Source organism: Sebastes fasciatus, chromosome 9 (genome assembly GCF_043250625.1).
Source record: "Sebastes fasciatus isolate fSebFas1 chromosome 9, fSebFas1.pri, whole genome shotgun sequence".
Taxonomy (NCBI): Eukaryota; Metazoa; Chordata; class Actinopteri; order Perciformes; family Sebastidae; genus Sebastes; species Sebastes fasciatus.
The window spans coordinates 5,806,563-5,827,713 of NC_133803.1; the positions used below are offsets into that span (position 1 = coordinate 5,806,563).

At 41.5% G+C, this 21,151-nt stretch overlaps 1 protein-coding gene across 1 annotated transcript in view; it reads left to right on the top strand.

The window, feature by feature from the left end:
* The first annotated feature begins 6,901 nt into the window (after nt 1–6,901).
* LOC141773677 (uncharacterized) overlaps nt 6,902–21,151 on the top strand; it is a 35,844-nt gene continuing 21,594 nt past the window's right edge. Inside the window, exon 1 of the mRNA XM_074645599.1 lies at nt 6,902–7,249. Within this exon, the coding sequence (XP_074501700.1) occupies nt 7,171–7,249 (79 nt within the window). The 5' untranslated portion in view covers nt 6,902–7,170. The remainder of the gene's footprint in view (nt 7,250–21,151) is intronic.

Here is a 21,151-nt window from a genome sequence, read left to right on the forward strand (position 1 = left end):
CACATATTTTTCAAAACCCAAAAGTTGATGTTATTAATGGCTTATAACTGATTTATAAAGCATCAGTGAATAATATATGGACCATCAGTAAATACATTAGTTAGAACTTATAAACTTATTAGAAGGTGGCTCTATATGTCTAATACTTGAGTAGATCCGAGAGGACTCTGATCATGTGATGCGTCTGTGGCTCAGAGGGTAGAGCAGGTCGTCCACCATTAGGAAGGTTGGTGGTTCGATCCCCAGCTGCTCTGGTCACATGTCGATGTGTCCTTGAGCAAGATACTTAACCCCAAATTGCTTCCAAAGGCTTGGCATGTGAATGAGTATTTAGATCAAATCCTGATGGGCAAAGCTGGCAGCTCAAGGCAGCTTCTACCATCAGTGTGTGAATGTGTGTGTGTGAATGTTGACATGTAGTGTAGACTAGAAAAGCGCTATATAGCGCTATATACCACTGACAGGTGAAGTGAATAACATTGATTATCTCATTACAATGGCACCTGGCAGTGGGGGGGATATATTAGACAGCAAGTGAACATTTTGAACTTTGAACTTTGTGTTGGAAGCAGAAAAAATGGGCCAGCGTAAAGATGTGAGTGACTTTGACAAGGGCCAAACTGTGATGGCTAGACGACTGGGTGAGAGCATCTCCAGAACTGCAGCTCTTGTGGTATGTTCCCGGTCTGCAGTGGTCAGGACCTACCAAAAGTGGTCCAAGGAAGGAAAACCGGTGAACCGGCGACAGGGTCAGCTCACTGATGCACGTGGGGAGTGAAGGCTGGCCCGTGTTGTCCGATCCAATAGAAGAGCTACTGGAGCTCAAACTGCTGAAAAAGTTAATGCTGGTTCCGATAGAAAGGTGTCAGAACACACAGTGCATCGCAGTTGGTTGCGTAGACCGGTCAGGGTGCCCGTGCTGACCCGTGTCCACCGCCAAAAGCACCTACAATGGGCAACGTGAGTATCAGAACTGGACCACGGAGCAATGGAGGAGGTGTCCTGGTCTGATGAATCACGTTTTCATGTGGATGGCAACGAGCTGGAGGTGTTGACTTGTCCTCCAAATTCTCCAGATCTCAATCTGATCGAGCATCTGTGGGATGTGCTGGACAAACAAGTCCGATCCACGGAGGCCCCACCTCGCAACTTACAGGACTTAAAGGATCTGCTACTGACGTCTTGGTGCCAGATACCTACAGCAGACCTTCAGAGGTCTAGTGGAGTCCATGCCTCGACGGGTCAGGGCTGTTTTGGCGGCAAAAGCTGCAGTTTTGGAGAGGATCTGACCCAGTTGTCATCACAATTTGGCCATTGTCAAAGTCGCTCACATCCTTACGCTTGCCAATTTTTCTAGCTAGTTCAAAGTTCAAAATATTCACTCACTGTCTAATATATCCCACCCACTGCCAGGTGCCATTGTAACGAGATAATCCATGTTATTCACTTCCCCTGTCAGTGGTCATAATGTTATGGCTGATCAGTGTATATGTGTGTGTGTGTGTGTGTGTGTGTGTGTGTGTGTGTGTGTGTCAAAAATCTGTCGCTCAAATCCTGGTTTGCAGTGCTGCTCATTTGTCTTTACAGCATGTCCCACATGTAATTACGCTCTATTCTGAGGCGTTGACATGTACATCATTATGTATTATATCATCTTTCTAACAACAGGCTCGGGGCTCAGTAAACATAGAGTGTCAGGTGTGCCTGAGTCCTTCTGAGGTGTGATGAATAAACCGCTCAGTTCCTGTGGAAAGGCCTCTGCACACCAAGCCCATATTTTTAGTCCGAAATTGTTGCATGTTTAAAAATAAATACGGCCTCACGTTGTGTCAGTCACGTTTACACACCCACCCCAAAACTTTCTTCTGTCATTAAAGTTTTCAGAAACAGGTTCGATTTTCTGCGTCTTTTCGAATCTGTTTGACCACTCAGAGCCACGGGTTTACATGTGTACCGAATATGTGGGAATAATATTATCCAGTTTGTGATTCAGAATGTATCGCATACACTGGTCATGGAATGAAACTATGACATAATGCTCTCTCCTGCGATGGAAAAAGGGTAGAGACCATGCAGTATAATGGAATAAATCACTTCCCAATCCAAGCCAGATGTGCTGTCATTGTTTTATCAGCTCCAGAGGTATTAATTCAAGAAAACAGAGGCCATTTGGAGAGACATATGGTTTCCCTTATCCCTGAATCTTCTCCCCGACTGTAAAATTTTTATAAATGGGCCAAAACACACAGAATCAGAGTCGTCTCTAAACAAGATAGACTGTGGCGATCGCTCTGAAGTCCAGCTTCTCAAGAACATGATGAACTCATAATATTATGGAACCTCTGGCCCTGCATGTCTCTCTCACGACAGGTTACATCACTGACTCCAACCAGGCACACTTGTTATACATCAGGGCAGGGCTGACGGAAACGATGAGGATAGACCGGTCAGCATGGGTATACTTAAATAGCTGGTGGATGGTCAAACAAACAAGACTTTCAACCAGAAGACCGGTGGTCGTGTCCCGTGTGAAACTAAAAGTAACACTGACTTATTTTGTCATGTCACGTGACTTGTCGGTAGCGTCAGTCACGTGAGTCGTTAGTATTGTGAGTCGCGAGAAAGTGAAGTTAACGTCAACCACAATGTTTCCTAACCCTACCTAAGTGGTTGTGTTGCCTAAACCTAACTTCTTGTGAAAATGGAAGTTTGAAAGGACACTATGGATGTAACAAGCGTATATTGACAGGCCGTCTCCAGTCCGTCCGAAAGTAATGTAAGAGGGGTAAAGAGAGTACAACAGAGACTCCGGCCCTGGACAGACGGGCTTCACTAGATAGAACTTTGCGGTTTTGGTGCTTCCGTGTAGTTTGTGTTGGAGTCTGAGTCTGAACAGCGTAGCTACAAGCGAGCGTGCATGGGACACCAACCCGCAATGATTTATACGTGTTAGGACTTACAAACAGTACCTTTAACTATTAATAGTAAAAGTCCTGCATTCAAATGTTTACTTCAAGTGAAGAATGAAAGAAAGGCATTATCAGCACACCTTATTTAAATTTACTTAACGTCTGTTCAAGGTGGAGCTTTCAATTCTATAGTTTAATGAATAATATGGATAATAACATTTCTCTGTCAGGTAAATGTACAATGTTTTCCTCTGAAGTAGAAGTACACAGCAAGTAGTATACAGTTTTAAGTTGCATATTTCTTGCTTTGGGGTTACTTCGGGGTACAGTGAGTTAGACTAGTAACATGATTCAATATTTATCATATCTAAACATCATTATAAATATAAAGCTGTTTGGGGCCCCTTGCCTAACGGTGAAGTTTGCCTCTGGTTTTTTTTTTTCCTGTGAGTGTATTTCACTGGAGTTTCTGTCTGTGAGTAGCTGTGATTTTGGTGTGTGACGCAATTATGTCATGGCAGGTGTACTGCTCAGGACCCGAGGAAGTGCAGTGTTGAGTGTGAAGTTATTTATATGAGTGATTCTCGAGAAAGCTGCAGCAAGCAACACCACAGGCCAAACATTCAGCCTGTTCTGAACAGACATGTTTTCAACGAGCACTATAGTTCCTCAAATGACAAAGATGTGGACATACACGTGACCACTGCGGCAAAACATTCCACACCAGACAGGACGGAGTGAAGTGAATATAATATTTCAGTCCAGACGCAGATTGAGGTTTATTGATCTAGAAACCCTGTCTCAACATTGAACTTCAACACATTGTATTCAGGGTATCTTTGCTTTAGCCGGCTCATACAAACATGTCTCACAAAGGTGGTCGACTATCTGTGTAAATCCAGGATTTTCCGCCCACTCTCTAAAGTTGTTTCAAACTGTGTGAAATTTTGCAAAAAAGTTATATAACAGGTCAAATGTTAATACCTACAGAGACTGTTCACATTCACATTTGGGAATATGTCTCTTGAAGAGCTTCCAAGCAAACACTGATGTTTTTACATGACTCTGTGTCAGCACACACTACAGTAGTGTGTGTAGTTCCTCTTGTGAGTGCCCCGACCACATTCCTATTTTTGTTGGCACTCGTATGCACAGTCCATTATCTGTGCTCTGACAACAACCCCAGTGTAGCTACGCTGGTCCGGTGAATTAAAGCTGAAGTAGGCGAGATTGGAGCAAATATGATTAAAAAAAGTTATTTTTATAAAACAGTTGCTGTATCCAGACAGTAGTACATGAAACAGGTAACCTGAAACAAATCATGTGCCTCTGTGTCCTCTGGTGCTCCTAACGGCATCTGCAAGATTTCACAGACCGGAGGAAAACAAGCAGTCAGAGCTGATCTGAGGTCTGCCGTCCATCTGCTGTCAATCACTCGCGAACTCCGACCAAACGGTCAAACTAGGCCGCGCTGATCAAATATGAATCAATATTATGTTATGTTAATGCCTATTTCTCTCCTCAAATGTTTTAAGAATCATCTTGTAGTGCACGGTTTAGCTGTAAAATTAGAAAGTTTGTGACGTGGCAGCCATTGTGAAATCTGTTGAAGGAACGCCAAGTTCCGGTCACATGACCGGAGCACAGCCAATAGGAACGCTCTCTCTCGGAAATGACCTGTGATAGGTCAAAGTCTCCCGTCATGGGCTAGATTTTTTTAAAGCCTGAAAACAGAGCCATGAGGAGGAGCAGAAGTCTCTCAGAACACTTGAATTACAATATGCTGAAAGGTTATTATGGGATTTTTGCCCACTGATGCCAAAAACATACTGCCTACTGCCACTTTAATGGCCACACATCATACAGATGAAGTTTTATTTTATCTCTCTCTCTTTTCTTCAGCAAACACAGTGAAAGCTATAAGAAAATAAAAGACATAAAGGTTTCAAATATACATCTCTCAGTCATTTTAAACGTCATCCTACCTACATAAAAGTATACCTCTGGGGTCCCCGCAGACCCCAGAGGTATACTCTGGTAAGAGCTCGTTTAGAGATTACACATTTCTTGTTGGTAGTCATTTTGAAATGTAAAAAAAAAAAAAGAAGTTTGACCATTAATATGAACATGACGGATTTGAATGTCTATAGTTGGCTGAAGAGAGACTGACATTACAGGGAGATCATTTAGCTTCATAGTGACCTGAGAGCTGTATGTGGGTGTGTCTGAATTCCATGACTTAGCTCTGTTTTTCTAGTTAGTGAAGGAAAAACAGAGGAATAATGTTTCCAAGAAAGGGTCAATATTTGGAAGGAATGTGATATTCAAATAACATCACTCGTAGAAACAGAATACAGTCCACTAGTGGAAGAAAGGCGTTCAGATAAACAGTTTGGTGCAGTGTTTTCTAAATGAAGGAGAGCGTTGCTCACTTCCCTCTCAGCACTGACATGTGAATGTTCTCAGTGAGACGAAAAGGTGTATGAATGACACGAAAATGAGCAAGGAAACAGCGTGCAATAAGAACGTTGGATGGATTAAAAATAAAATAAAAGTCTCATCAAACTTGAGGAAGGTGGCGGACATTCAGGCGTGCTGTGCTGGCTGTGCTTGTCGGTTGAAAAGAAGTGGCGTGACGTCGTGCACGCGTACTATACTGCGTGGTTTGAGCCAATGAACCTCTATGAAACACAACGTCATTTGTTTTATATGTTTTAATCTCATTCAATTTAACCTAGAAAAACTCATGTTAATTATATTTGTTTGTTATAAATAAAATTCTAAAAATATGTTTAATTGGGTAAAATCAAGTGAATTTGTTCTTGTGATATCAGTCAAAAATCATTTGGGTCATTCATCCACATGGATGGGAGAAACCTATGGGAAAGACTGAATTGGCATGATGGCGATCAACCTTAATCTATTAAGGTATCGCGAGCGCACAGTTTCAGGCAAGGTCACAAAGTAATTACTAGACATGTGTATAAAACAGACATTTGTTTAACAAGAAATATACAAACTTGTCAAAACTACAATCCAAACACACGTCAAATTGCATTGACATCTATATTTTCTGTTTTCTATTGTGGCGATGACGCAACGCCGATCTGGTTCATCCACTGATGGTCGAAAGCTCCAAAAGAAGTTAGAAGATGTTGTAGTTGTGAAAAACTACTTCCAAGGTCAAGATTAGCTGTGTTAGAAGTTAATGATAAAACGGCTTGCAAACTAGATTCCTAAAAATAAAGTAATTACAGCTCTTTAAATCAACCCTTAATCCTAACTGCTCTGTAAAAACTGTTGTGGTTGCTTTGAAATATTTAACAGTAACAATAAAGTTGTCGACCATGTTGTTGATATCATTTTGTTGTGTGTGTGTGTGTGTGTGGAGGGGGTCTGACCCTGTCGCCGGTTCACCGGTTCTCCTTCCTTGGACCACTTTTGGTAGATCCTGACCCCTGCAGACTGGGAACATCCCACAAGAGCTGCAGTTCTGGAGATGCTCTGACCCAGTCGTCTAGCCAGCACTATTTGGCCCTCATCAAAGTCGCTCACATCCTTAAACGCTGGCCCATTTTTTATGCTTCCAACACAAAGTTCAAAATGTTGACTTGCTGTCTAATATTTCCCCCCCACTGCCAGGTGCCATGGTAACGAGATAGTCAATGTTATTCACTTCACCTCTCAGTGGTGATAATGTTATGGCTGATCAGTGTAAGTGTCATTCAATGTAATGTCTTAATGTGAACGGGGTTTTAAAATCTCAGTGGAACATCCTCCTCCCTCTTAAACCGTTCTCGCTCTTCCTCCAGCTCTTGTCGCTCCCTGTTCGCCTTCAGGCTGAGTGTAAACCTCAGTCTTCCTCTTGGACTTTTCCCTCCTCCACCTCTCTCATTCTGGCTGGCTGCAACTCCTCCTCCTCCTCCTCCTCCTCCTCTTCCTCCTCCTCCTCTCATTGCTCTGAGTGGAGCCCAGCCCCCTTTTACTTGTCTCAGCTGGAGCTCTCACAACACTCACACTCACACACTCAGGCCGTCCAGCAGTCTAGGAAACGTATCTATCATGACCGGGTATCATGACCCTGCCGGAGGACAACCTCCACGCTGAATCCCCCCACAACAACAGACGCCTTTTTCTCAACTGAACTTCAAGGCAACCTCTTTAAAAAACAGCATGAGGAATCTCTAAGGAAGTTTTGCTTCTTTTTTTCAACCTCACTATATTTGAATTGTCCTCAACCTCAGGGATTGTCACAGGAAATATGAGTGTGAAGAAGAAAAAGACTGGGCTGGTCATCAGCTGGCAGAAGTCATTCTCCCTCCTGGCTCCTTGGAGGAAAGGTACAGTTACCTTCTATCTTCTTCTGTGTCTTTCCATGGCAGTTAGTGGTTTCAATTTCTCCATCAGCTTCTAATTTGTGTCTCCTGTGAGATGAGATGCAGCAGTAGGCAGTCACAGGGTGTGTTTTGATTTACCTCTCTGATCTCTCTGATCAAGGCATCGGTCTCAGTAAGCAGAAGGATGAATAGCACTCTGCAGGCCTCTGTGATGACATTTTAATTGAGTAGACGAAGTGTGAAAAACCCTCAGAACTGATTTAGCTGTGGGTCTACAGGGAACCCTTTGATGGGAAGCAAATCTGTAGTTGGTTAATTAAGTGAGATTAGCAGCTCCATCATTTGACTCAGTCGCTTTAATAAGAGTTTAATTGGATTCATTTTTCTTTCTAAAGGGCAATAAACTTCCAGGAGGAACTTTTAAGACCCAATTCTTCATCTTCACTTGGCTGCTGATCATAAAACTTTTCATTTAGTTTTTTAACAATGTGATTTTAATGAAAATCGAAAGCTGTAAATACTGTGTGTGGTCTGGTTGAACTGACAAAACAGACATATAAAACTCATGTAGGCCTATACCTCCTCCTCCATGTGTCTACTGTAACAGGAGAGTAGTGTAATTTATTAATTGCAGCAGATTAGATAGATTTTAAAGTTGCATTCGTTGTTCTGGGCACTTGGAGGCAGCAGAACAAGCTGAAAGCTGATATATTATCACCTTATAAAGTTGTTATGGCTATAATGTGTTAGCAAATAATTAGTTACATACCCAGCCACAAGCAAAGTAACTCATTTGAAGTCCTGTTGGATCAATATTCACACTCCTCTAGACTCTTTCGCTGCTAAATGCTCCACTGTGTTCTGCCTGGTGTTGAGCAGGTAGTGCAGGGTGGGTTTATCAGAGCTTTTCCTCTGAAAACAGCTGCCTGCTGCTGGAAACAAGGGTTGATGAGAATGCTGATACTGAAACAAACATCACGTTTTCCGACTGGAAAACCAAAACAATTAGCTCAAAGTGGCTAAAAGCTATATAAAAACTGCAGACTTGTTGATAATTCTCTGTGGGTTTGTCATTGCGGGCAACGCCTTTCACACAGCCTGAACATGACAGCCATGACATCTAGTCATATGATCAATGCATACACATTTTACCATTTGGGTCAAAACAATGAGCTAAAAGACGTTAAAGTGGGTAGAAATGGAGCAATTATGATTAAAAAAAGTTATTTTTATAAAACGGTCGCTATATCCTGAGAGTAGTACATGAAACAGTTAACCTGAAAATAATCATGTGCCTTTGTGTCCTCCGGTGCTCCTAACGGCATCTGCAAGATTTCACAGACCGGAGGAAAACAAGCATTCTGAGCTGATCTGGAGGTTGTCGTCCAGCTTCCGTCTATGAGAGCCGGCTGTCAATCACTCGCAAACTCCGATCAAACGGTCAAACTAGGCAGCGCTGATCAAATATGAATCAATATTCTGTTACTTTAATGCCTATTTCTCTCCTCAAATGTTTTCAGAAACATCTTGTAGTGTACTGTTTAGCTGTAAAATGAGAAAGGTTGTGAGCCATGTTGAGATCAAGCTGAAGAAATGCCAAGCACCGCCCACCAGCCGGAGCACAGCCAATAGCAACGCTCAATAGGAACGTTCTCTCTCTGAAATGACCTGTGATTGGCCAAAGTCTTCCGTCACGAGCTAGATTTTCTAAAGCCTGAAAACAGAGCCATGAGGAGGTGCAAAAGTCTAGTTTTCTCTCAGAACACTTGAATTACAATATGTGGAAAGGTTATTATGGAATTTTTGCCCAATGATGCCAAAAACATACTGCCTACTGAAGCTTTAAAGAGCTCCAAAGAGCTGACGGGGGACAGCAGAGCTGATGATTCTCTCTGGTTTCCTCACTACGAGCAACCCCCTTTCACATTACACATTTGATCCATTGCCAATGTAGAGCTTTGAGGGATGTAACTTCTATATTACAGCATGTGTCTGAAGAGTGATGATATATTCAGCTATGTCTGTGTTGAGTTTGTGAAAACTCTCTCTCGCTCCCAGACAAGCAACACTACACTACACTGAGTGTAGTGTACTGAGTACATCCCTCTTGCCTTTCTAATCTTGGCGTCAGGTTGCTTTGCATTCCACGCGCGAGCCTCGTTCAGATATCACCGTAAGCTTATTTACAGTATGAGCCTCCACACCTGCCAAGCAGCAAATCCTCCGGGCGTCTTGTCGTGGGAGAGATGATAAATCTGCTCATTGTTGCAGCTGTGTGGGAGCCCCTCTCCGCTCTCTGCCTGACAGCAGTCACATTGCTCACCATGTTACTCAGAGGGGCCTTTGTTAACGTAATACTTACATTGTGGACAGTGTTGCTGTTTAGGTTCAGGAGGGAGCGGGGTATTGTCTGGGGGAGCCGTATGAGAATACACTGCCTTTCTCCAAACTGTAACATACATAATATCAAGATCGGATGTTCTTTGTTTCACGAGACTGCAGAAAAGAAGAAACCAGGAACGTTTCAATAAATCTGCCCTCTCTGATCATCATTAGGTGACTCATACCTGAAATATGCAACGCTGAGGCAGATTCAGTGGATTTCTGTGGATTGTCAGACATTATTCAGAGATGAGTAAAGAAGTAAATATGTCATGTGTGACACATATGTGTCAGAAGAGTAGGGTTCCACCCACTGATTGTCAAGGAGGGTTGAGAGATTCACTCGACAAGGAGGCAGTTAAAGATGTTTGGTGCGTTTACTACGTCCTGTGGAACAGATGCAGATAGAAGCTTTGTGTAACACTCGTAGCGATGTTTTAGACAGCACAGACTACAGATGAATAGTTGAAAGATTGCATTAGGAGATAACAATGGAAGAGAGCATGAATGGATATCACGGATGAGACAGAAAGCTACGGTTTCGATGACATATTTCACATCCTGCAACCGACTGAAAGTTCATCTTGACCTTGGAAACAGTAGTTGATTGCTCTACATTAAGACAAGCTCATAATTAAGAAACCGTATCAAATATCCTATTTCTTCCATCTGTCCTTTCTACTTTTCTTTTATTCTGTTCTTTTTTCCAATTCTTTCCTTCCTTCTTCAGCTGATATGAACTGGAAATACAAGATTCTCAGACTGCACGACTAAACTCTTTTCTTTGACATACTAGTGTTGACATGTACATTTTATGTACTGTTCTTGTACATTGCTTGGATAACCTGCTGCTGCTGCACATTACTTTCCCAATTTGGGATCAATAAAGTACATCTATCTATCTATCTATCTATCTATCTATCTATCTATCTATCTATCTATCTATCTATCTATCTATCTATCTATCTTGCTACTACTGGTTTAGCTTTCCTTCAGTAAAATTTTGAATTCAGGACTTTGCTTGTAGTCAGGCCATTTGTTATATTGGATATGTTCACATCTGTGTTCTTGCGCCTATAAACCCTTGCATTTTTCAATATTTTTTTTCCACACCTAACCAAATTAAATAAACTGAACCAGTCTCAGTGTATTTCCCCAAATATGCTTGATGTGAAAGCACCTTGAAAGTGGGTATATGCAGTATACGGGCCTCGTTGAGTCATGTGTCATTGAAAAAAACTGAATAAATTGTCTGCTTAAACTCCTTCAGTATAATCCTGTATTTTAGAGTGATGGGAAGTCAAACTCTAAAATATCAGAGGAAATTAGTCGAAGGCGATTTGACTTGAGTTACAGTGCTCTTGCACATTCTTGCCTTATCTTAATGGTTTCCAAGTATGGTGACCCCCCCCGTTAACTTTGATAAAGGGAAGGCGTCTTGGTATCATCCTTAAGGTTGATGACGCCACGGTCAAGAGAGAGGTGGAGAAAACAGAGTAGGCATCCAAGCTGGGCCATGTGTTGAGAGATGAGTGTACTGGTTTCATGGTGTGTCCCACCTTATCACGCATCTGCTTAATGTCACTTGTTCAAGCTCCTAATAGAGCACCAGAACATGATGCTGCTTTGGACTCAGAGCCTATAAGTACCATCCATCCATCATCTGTAACCGCTTATCCCGTTCAGGGTCGCGTAGGGGGTGCTGGAGCCGACGCTCCCAAAACTAGCCACTCGTTGGCCCTTCCACTCAAAAACTCTTGACTGCAGCCCAGCACATCAGCGGTCAGTCTTGACCACTGACCACCCAGAGTGCTAACAGCGGGCTGACACACCCATAACCCACCTGGGCTGTAAAAAATAACCGTCTTGTCCCAGCCTGTTTATGACCTTTTGTGCTCTGGATGTGACAGGCCAACTGAGCCAACTGTTTAGCCCGAGGGCTTACACGTGCCTGCATGCGGTCCCTCAAAAAGCCTTCCGAAAATCTCAGAAAACCTCCTAAAATCTGTCAGGCAGCCGGACGGCACCCGCCTGCTGCAGCAGGTGAAGCCTATGTTTGTCTCTTAAAACATATTTATTTTATAGGGGTAACAGATTGCTTTGCAGAAAAAGCTTCTTTTGTGATAGGCTTCTTGTGATGTAATCCACAAACCCTCCGCTTCAAAGAAATATAGTTTCTGCCGTCTATGAGAGCCGGCTGTCAATCACGCAAACTCCGACCAAGCGGTCAAACTAGGCAGCGCTGATCAAATATGAATCAATATTCTGTTACTGTAATGCCTATTTCTCTCCTCAAATGTTTTCAGAATCATCTTGTAGTGTATGGTTTAGCTGTAAAATGAGAAAGTTTGTGACCCAGCAGCCATGCTGACATCAGCCAGAGCACAGCCAATAGGAACGCTCGCTCTCTGAAATGACCTGTGATTGGTCAAAGTCTCCCGTCACGGCCTAGATTTTCTAAAGCCTGAATACAGAGCCATGAGGAGGTGCAGAAGTCTAGTTTTCTCTCAGAATACTTGAATTACAATATGCTGAAAGGTTACTATGGGATTTTTGCCCAATGATGACAAAAATATACTGCCAAAAAAAATGGTTGCCTACTGAAGCTTTAAGGTCATGTAACACTTTGATGCACAATAAGTAAAAAGGCCATGGGCACTTATTTGCTTGGAAGCAAGATGTGTGTTTGCTCTACCTTGCATTCATTTGACGGAATTAATGAAGTAATTTGAGGGTACGAATGACTGATTTGTGGTATTTAGATGAGCTGAGACACCTCCACGGTGCTTTCTCAGATCTGGTGAATGGGAATCAGGCGAATATTCTGAGTATATGGGAACATTTTCTGTTTCACAACTGAGAACGCTACAATAGAAAAAGGCAAGAGTGAGCATGGCTCACATACCCCCGCTCACTTCTTGACCCCAAAGAAGGCTTTGCCCTTTTGGAAAAAATTCTAAAATGTTGGGCACCCTGGACTTCTAACCCCCCAAAGGCACAACTAGCCCACACTGTCAACCATCATACCAAATTTGAAGTTCTTAAGTTAAATAGTTTTCGAGTTCTACTCCAGAAACGAAATTGAAGATGAAAAAATCACAGCTTTTCGCCAAACTTTCAAAAATGTTGGGCACCCTGGACTTCTAACCCCCTTTAAGCCCTGGATGCAGGCTGAGTTTTCTCTCCAGCCCTCCAGGAAGCTTAGAGCTTTGTTCTAATGGTGTCCATCAAAGAGGGCAACAGGGCAATCCACTTACCACCTTTAGTCCTGAAAAACTCTGACTTTGTCAGGGACTCATTTAAATGACAATGCCTGGAATGTGAAATGAATATGATAGGAAATGGCTGAAGGACGTTTTCAGACAGAAAAGAGGCTTAAGGATGAATCTGGAGTGGTGGTGGGGTGGGGTGGGGGGGGACTGTCTGTAATCATATGTTTGGGGATCTTAGTCGAGCACAAAGACTGGAAATAGGCTGAGTCAGCCCGTGTAGACAATTACAGGATAAAATATGTGTTTGTGTTGTTTGGAAGGGGATGAGGACAGCTGGTTTCCGGAGGCCGACACCTGTCCGGCTGACGGTGGTTATGTAGAGAGGATTGTAGGGAAGGAATGGGATTGTATCACAATAGCAAGAAGTCAGATTTCACAGCTGAGTCGGCGGGATGACTTCAGCGTGTAATTAAAGTCAGCTCGCTCTCCTTCTTGTTGTCTGCTGGTGATTCACAGAAACAGACTAGAAAAACTACACAAGAAAACGATAATAGAGGTGGCAAGAAACAATCGTTTGTTAGTCTGCTTGTACCAGAATATATAAGTCATTTAATGATTTCAGAGCTTTCACATTCTCATCTGATGTTTTTTTTTTTCAATTTCCACATTCCTGGTTTCTTATTCAGTCACTGAGAATAGATCAGCTTCCTCTGTTAATTGAGAAAAGATGATTTGGACACAGAGACACCACAGATGACTTCTACACAGCCGCAGCTTATACAGACCAGCAGTATCCCCATGAATTACGTTCACAATGGACCATTCTGCACCAGCGGCGGCTGGTGACTCAAAAAACTGGGGAGGAGAGGAGGAAAACCAACCCATCCACGGCGTCATGTTATTGTACACTAGTTGGCTACTCATCTCTACTTTCTTTCTTTATTAAACAAAAGAACATAATTCAGTATACAGGGGATCGTAGCCAAACAGAACAATAACAAAAGAGCCAGGGGTAGGCTACATTACACTAGACAAAAATATTATAAAACATACAGATATTAAGGGTCTTGTAGCCAAATAGAAAGTGGTTTCACATATTTATCGAATTATTTATTTTCAGACTTGGTGTGAAAAGGTCTATTGTCTTGTTTTGTTTTTAACCGTTACCGCAATCTTTCCCAAACCTAACACCTGAATGAAGCAGCTGTACATATTCTGGCAGGGTTTACCTGCTTGTTAGTACATGTTTAACAGCTGTGAGGAAGAAAGGCATCTGTAGTGCAGTAGTTTCATTGACGTTTGCTCATCCCTCACAGTCAGAAAATCTATTGATGACAGCTTTTCTGCTGTCTGTGATCCATGATGGGAGCAAGGATGGATCACTCACTGCCCGGGGGCCTCAATCTCAACTGGCCTGAGGGTAAAGTCACAGACAATCATAAAAACAGAAATGTGTGTGTAAGTGACTCCCTTGAATCTCAGTATATAAATGACGCCACGGTGATAAGTCAGGAGTTTTGTCTGGGTCTCTTCACACTTCCTCTACCAGACTTGAGCTCATGAGGTTTATATAGCAGCTTGCTGTTTTCTTGAACAAAGAAGATATGAAATAAAGAAATACTAAGGCTGTGGACTTTACTTGATGTGGACTTTACTTGCAGACTACATGCAAGATATAGTTTTGTACTGTAATCACATCTTGGGCCCTTAACCTTTGTTATGATTTAAGCAATCCCAACTCCCTAAATTATATAATTATATGCTATTAAATGGTTTTTCTAAATCCATTTGAAGGAATCCTGATTGCTGTCTGGATTACGTTCATTGGCAATGATTTTCCCAGTCTACAATTTGTGATGTTCTTATACAAAGACCAGGGCTTGGACACTGGAGACCCGAATTCGTGTCTTGCGTCCCATGTGTAGTTTTGCTGTGCTCACACCAAATTTATTCACGCAAGTTTGACCGCAGGATCATTTGTGTTTAGACGCTCCCTTCGTGGAGATACCAACTATGTTTCATCAACCATGGCTGAAATAACCGCTATTGCTGCTTTGTATACATGTTGTTGAAGTCCCAGATACGTCGGAAAACCAAACGCTGCTGTGTCGTGGTTTTTAACATCATCTGGAGATGCATGCAGCTCGGTGAAATTCACTGTACTGTATCTAGCAAGTCACACGTCGGCTGAATTAATCTGGTTTACTACAGCGGTATGAACCCTAAATTAAGATATAATGCTCAACGCTTCTTTGCATTGACTTTGTATGTAGTTTGCTTCGTGTTTGGTGTGAACACGGCAGTAGGATTAGGTTTTGGCTAGTTTGGTCAGAGCAGCATTGTGGTTTTGGTTAAATATAGACTTTTAACTATTCCTCAGCTCTTAGCAAAGTGTAAAAGCCCAGCTTCTGACACTGTAAGTATTTTTTATTAAATGCTGTAGTAAGATATTGCTGCATTACTTCTTGACAGTATTCAGGTTGATTTATTGACCTCAAGGACTTGAGCACAATTACATGTAGTGTATAGATTACTTTGAAAATACCAAACATTTCTGAGTAAAGCTGTTTATTTTCTCTCCACGCCTTCCTGCAGTACATGCCAGTTACTGTACTACATGTTATCACTACAGCTGCTGCTCCACGACCTTCTTAATCCCTCTATCTCCAGGCTGTGTGTGAACCACAGCAGCTCTCCTGACACACTGATTACACAACTGGCTGGATGCTGTCTTCAGACAGCCAATTATGAGATTATCAGGAGCTGCTGCTGGAGACGCTGGACAGGGGCGTTAAGTCTTTCTATCTCCCCTCAGGGTTTACAGTCCTGTCAACATGTTTAAATGACGTCTTCAATGTGACAGTACAGTTAAACTTTGAGAGGCGTCATCTTTAGTTACTTTCATTCATATTGGTGATGTAGTTGTACTTAAATTAGTTGCACCTGCTATTTTAGTCTATTAGTTTGCACCTTAAAGCAAGTGATTTAAAGCCATACATACTGTGTCTGCAAATCCCAAAGTTAAAATTCACATCAATGAATTGGTTATCTGCTAAAATCTAAAGAAACAACAAAGACTGCTTTTCAACACATAAAAGTGTTTTCATCTGATCTTGTAAAGTTATTGCTAACTTGGTTAGCTATATGGTATATTACTGGAGCCTGTTTTCCCAAATGATGTTAGTCAGGAAAGTGGCTAAATGTTGTTGAAATAACAGTAACGTTTCCCAAGATTACTTGCCAATTGTCTGTTAGCAAGCTACTTAGCTTCATTGCCATCTGGCCATCAAGAGATGTGTACCACTGTCACATTTCACTGACTGTAAATCATTCTCAGCGCCAGTTGCCAGAAAAAATGTTGGCAGTGTACGTTTCTGCAAACCATGGGATATGTTGAATGTCGACGTTTCTAAACCAAAAATACGTTTCATATCAGCCTCGTATCATGCTTGCAGAAATGCACAATGACTGTGGTTAATGTTGTGATCGGTTAGGTTTAGGCAACACAACTACTTGGTTAAGGTTAGAAAAAAGATCATTGTTTGTGTTAAAATAATAATGTAACAACATAACGTAACGATGTAAAGCCTCGTCCACAACAGGAACCTCAGGAGCGCGTGGCGGCTGCGTTACCTGTTGTTTTTTATTTCGGCGTCCGTGTTAACAGGTTAGAGCAGCCACACTGCCGGCGTGAGACGCGCGTCTTGTCTATTTTTGACGTGAGCGGCGTGCGGTTCACAGCAACAACAGACATTGAAAGTGATCTATTGACTGTATATTGACATCATATCAGCAACATTACTACAGTTTCAATGTCTGTATCTGTGAAAAAAAGTAAAGACTTATTTTAAATCAACACTACTTGCTTTCATTTCAAAATAAAATCCCTCAAGCGTTTTTTTCTGTGGACAGAATTCCTTCATTTGTTAACACAAGGCTTTTATTCTGAAATATGTGCAGGACAGTGTTGTACACCCGACGCGTGAATCATGCAGCCACCACGCGCTGTTCATGCGGGCTGTCTGGCTGGAAATCCTTAGCGGATTTTCTTACATATCGTTAGGCAACAAGCGTAACAACGATACGTAACAAGCGTAAACTCACCGTGTACTTTTGCTTTCACACAGGACACGAGCAGACCCAATCCACCACATCCTTGGTGGACTTTCTTGCTCTTTATACTCGTTATTATGCCACCTTTCAATAACAGTCGCTCCATACACTACATCACTTGCTCTGCCCGAATGCAAAAACGTCCACGTTAAAAAAACAAACATTAAACATCCGCATTTAATGTTACAGAAACTACAATGCCAACGTTTTTTTCCTGGCGACTGGGCTGACCATTCTGCCTGTCTTTTGTTGAGCAGTTTATACTCCAGTAGAGGAACTTTATATTAAACTGGATGCTTACTCAATTTTAGAGCTCAAAAAAAAAGAAGAGAAAAAGATCTGATAACGATATATTGGCAGATTTGTACATCACCATATTACAATTAACAGTTTGCAGTTGGTGAAAATTAGCATGTTAAAGTTCTCCACAGTTGAACTCTATAGAAATATCTGTAGAAATAAGTTTCTAGCAGAAGAGTTCTGGAGAAAACAGCAAGAATCTAGGCAAAAGGTTTTTATGAATGGATAATGCAACAGCTTCTTTATCTTTATCTATTCCTCCGTCAACTGGAAGCATTTCAGGACTATTGTTTGCATTGCTGGTCACTCTAGATCCTTTTACATCACACTCTGGCTTTGAGTGGCTTCAGTGGTGTTGCACAAGAGACAGTAAACACTGATTCAGGCTACCATGGACATAAACACACAATGGGCTTCAGCCAGTACAGTGAGGTCATTGGAAAAGACAATAAGCCTCAGTGGTGACCTGCTGAAGCGACAATAGAAATAGCTGTATGCATTCTTCTATTTTTTCCCCAGCATTCGGCAAAAACAGGAAATGAGTTTTCTAGTCCACACAGAAGAGAGTTTGTTTTGGGAGTCAACAGCTTGAATTGAGACATCTAAAAAGGAAATTCTGCATGTGGCATAAGCAGATTAATAGAATAGAAATTTTAATATAAACGTTATAGACATTCATAGTAAGCAAAGAAAATATACACAGGGCATCATCTCTGCCTTGATGAGGCCACAATTTGATTCAGTTGGAGCGTCAAGAGAATGGAAATTCTATGTTTGTATGCGCTGCAAAGCATATGTAGGGAATACAAGGTGTGCGATAATCCAGTGATTAACTATCACATCTAATGATGGCTTTTCAGTAATTGCTGTGAATATTCCAACAAGTCCTCCAATTTACAGTTTTTCTCAATCACTTTGGCTCATTTTTCGAAATAGCCTTAACTGTGTCTTTTATCGAAACTGTTGTCACAACTGTTTGATGGGACATCACAACTATATTGCATGTTTGCAAAAGGTAGTAACTCAGCCAAAACACTTCATTCATGTTAGTGTCAGTCAGTAAACTGGCCAACGGTACCAAAATGACAAGTTGTTTTGTCATCATGTGAACCGTACTGGTACGACATTCAAACCCTGGAAATGTTTCTAATATACGAATCTCTGTTTTGTTCTACTTTTTGTTGACACTGACTGCTTACTGTACTATACCAGAATTTGTCTAGCTGAATGCTGTTGTGTATCACACTGAGCTTTTTAGATTTTCATTTCAACAGTAGGTCAAATACAGGATATACACATTTGTATGTACTGTATACAGTACATTTATTTGTGTAGCAATGTGTTACGTGTACTGTAAAGTCGTATACAGTGAACAATGAAAACAATGAAAAACCTGCAGTAGTTCAGTTCAAAAATGACAAATTGTACCTCCTCGCCATAGAAATCTATGAAATATACATCTATGTCTGACAGATTTTGATAATTGAACGAATCATTTTGCATAATTTTGATCAGCAAGACGTGTGCAAGTAGTTATTGTACTGACTTTTTTGCACACGTCTCAAACACGTGCAATTTGCTTGAATGAATGAGAAATTCAAAAAGTAGACCAAGGTTCTGCTGGGTTCCAAGCTTGCTTAACTGTTATTGGAGCATAGAGCAAAAAGGGGCGGGACTTAGGAAGGGGTCAATTCACATGGCTACCAGAGGTCTTTGTCAGGTAAATGTGTCATATTATGGCGTTTGATTGATGAACCCATGCTATTGTTTTAGGAGGAGAGTGATACATTATTTCATGATGTGCACATCCATTATTCGTTGTGGTCATTTGTTATTTGAATAGTTTGAGCTTTAGATTCTGACCTTACATAAGCGCTGTATGAAAACAGGGAAAGTGCACTTTACTCTATTTTTTAAGTAAAAAAAAATCTCTTTGTTTTTGTGTTGCACCACTGTGGGAAAACACAGACTTTGTTTAGCAAGGGAAGAGACCTGGTTCATAGCCTTTAGAAGCTGATATGGCACAACCAAACACTGTAGTATTAGTGCTTTAATTGGCAGAGCTGCTCCTATTCAACAACACGGTAATAAAAACAGTGGTGTTTTTCTAGGAACTACGGGTGTGTGGCTATTTCGTTGAGTGATTGACTCGTATTAATCAAATTTAAAGATATTTCACATTTTGAGATTTTCAGTTGTGCCGAGTTACAATCAAAATTTAAAAACCCTCCAATCAGTTCCAATCAGCTAACATCCTCTATTTAGCTAATTGCTTGTTAAATCATTCATCATTCAGTGGCGGCCTCCACCCTTCATAATCACAACATCCCCTCTGAATCATCTGATTGTCCACATTCACACTGCATTTGCTACTTTTGCTTTGCTGTGTGTATTATCAGTAAACCAAAGAGTTCCACTTCCATTCAGATTCTCACAATATGCTTTGGAAAAAAATTCCCCTCCAAGGACTCCCTCCTCCAGAGTTCCCCTCAGAGAGGATAAAAGCGTCGGATTTACCACTTCAAAGAACTCTTAATCTCATATTTGCCTCAGCAAAATCTCCAATTTACCCTGCAGGAAGTTGCCCAACCTCCATTATGGATAAGGGGTGATATAGCACTCTGGAATTATATTCTTCCAAAGATACAGTATCAAACTATAAAAATATAACAAACCCTAAAGTCAAGCAGGGCCCCCGCATTTTCTGAAGGAATTCTTTTTGTCTTTTTTCTTAAAATTCAAAGGTTAGAAGGTAGGAAAAAAGACATATCAAATTGCCCACAGTGAGAAAGAGGAGAGGACACATATGACTGCTCCCTGTAATGGTCTTAACTGGGGCTTCAGATCAAAGTTGGACAGGTAGGACACATTGTGTGGGTCCTGTGGTATTTGAGTTAAAGAATGCAGGATTAAATAAACACCAGTCTTCAAGGGTTCAGTCTTTTTGATGGTGCATGTGGTCCATACATAGTCAAAAGTCTGGATACAGTCCAGAATTAACCAGTTGACAGAATGGTTGAAATACCTGCACTTCTACAGTCTTTCATTTTGTTCTTAAAAGCCCTTAAAATTAATTATAGTACATCCAACAAGTTCTCATCCCAACTCCTCACATACACTTTGTCAGACCACTCGGTGTCACTTTTCTGTCGCAGTAAACACGTGCTCAGTGTTGTGAATTAAACAAAAACACTTGCTTAGGTTCAAGGCAACAAAACCATTAAGTTAGGTTTAGGAAAAAACAACATGGTTGGGCTTAAAAGTACCACGTTTGTACAGTGAAAATGTGACTTGGTGTTGTGAACACGGGACACAAACGATCGGCTGCCTTGTGCGGCGGTATCACACGCGATGGCCGTGACAAAGCATTGGTATTTGATGCTCTGCAGGTATTATATAATTTGATTATGGGTGAAATACCTTAGGTCAAGCAAATCCACTCTCTGGCAGCCCTAAGCTACACTTTGGCTTAACCTCAAGTATTTCAAGGCCTTTTGTTTCCTTTGAGGCATATCAGAGACATTTCAGGCTGTGTGAAAACTGGAGGCCCATGTATGCAGATGGGGGACACTGTTCTCTCAAGAAAAACAGCAGCATCAGTCGTTTCACTGAAGGCCCAATAACTCAGGACCTCTAGCAGTCGTAGGGTCAACAGAACATGGGACTTTGACATGGGAGAACACTGTTCGTTTCATGTTTTATACCGACAGTCAACGTTGGTTTATTTTGACTGACCACAATTGTTTCCAAATCTTAACCAAGTACATATTTTTGCGTTGATCCCGACTGACATTACTGTCTTTAAGAGGCTGTAGTGGGTTCAGTCTTAAAGCTAGAGTGACGATAGTGGTGCGGTATATGAAACTAGACGACATGTCATGTTAGCTTGTCAAGAAGG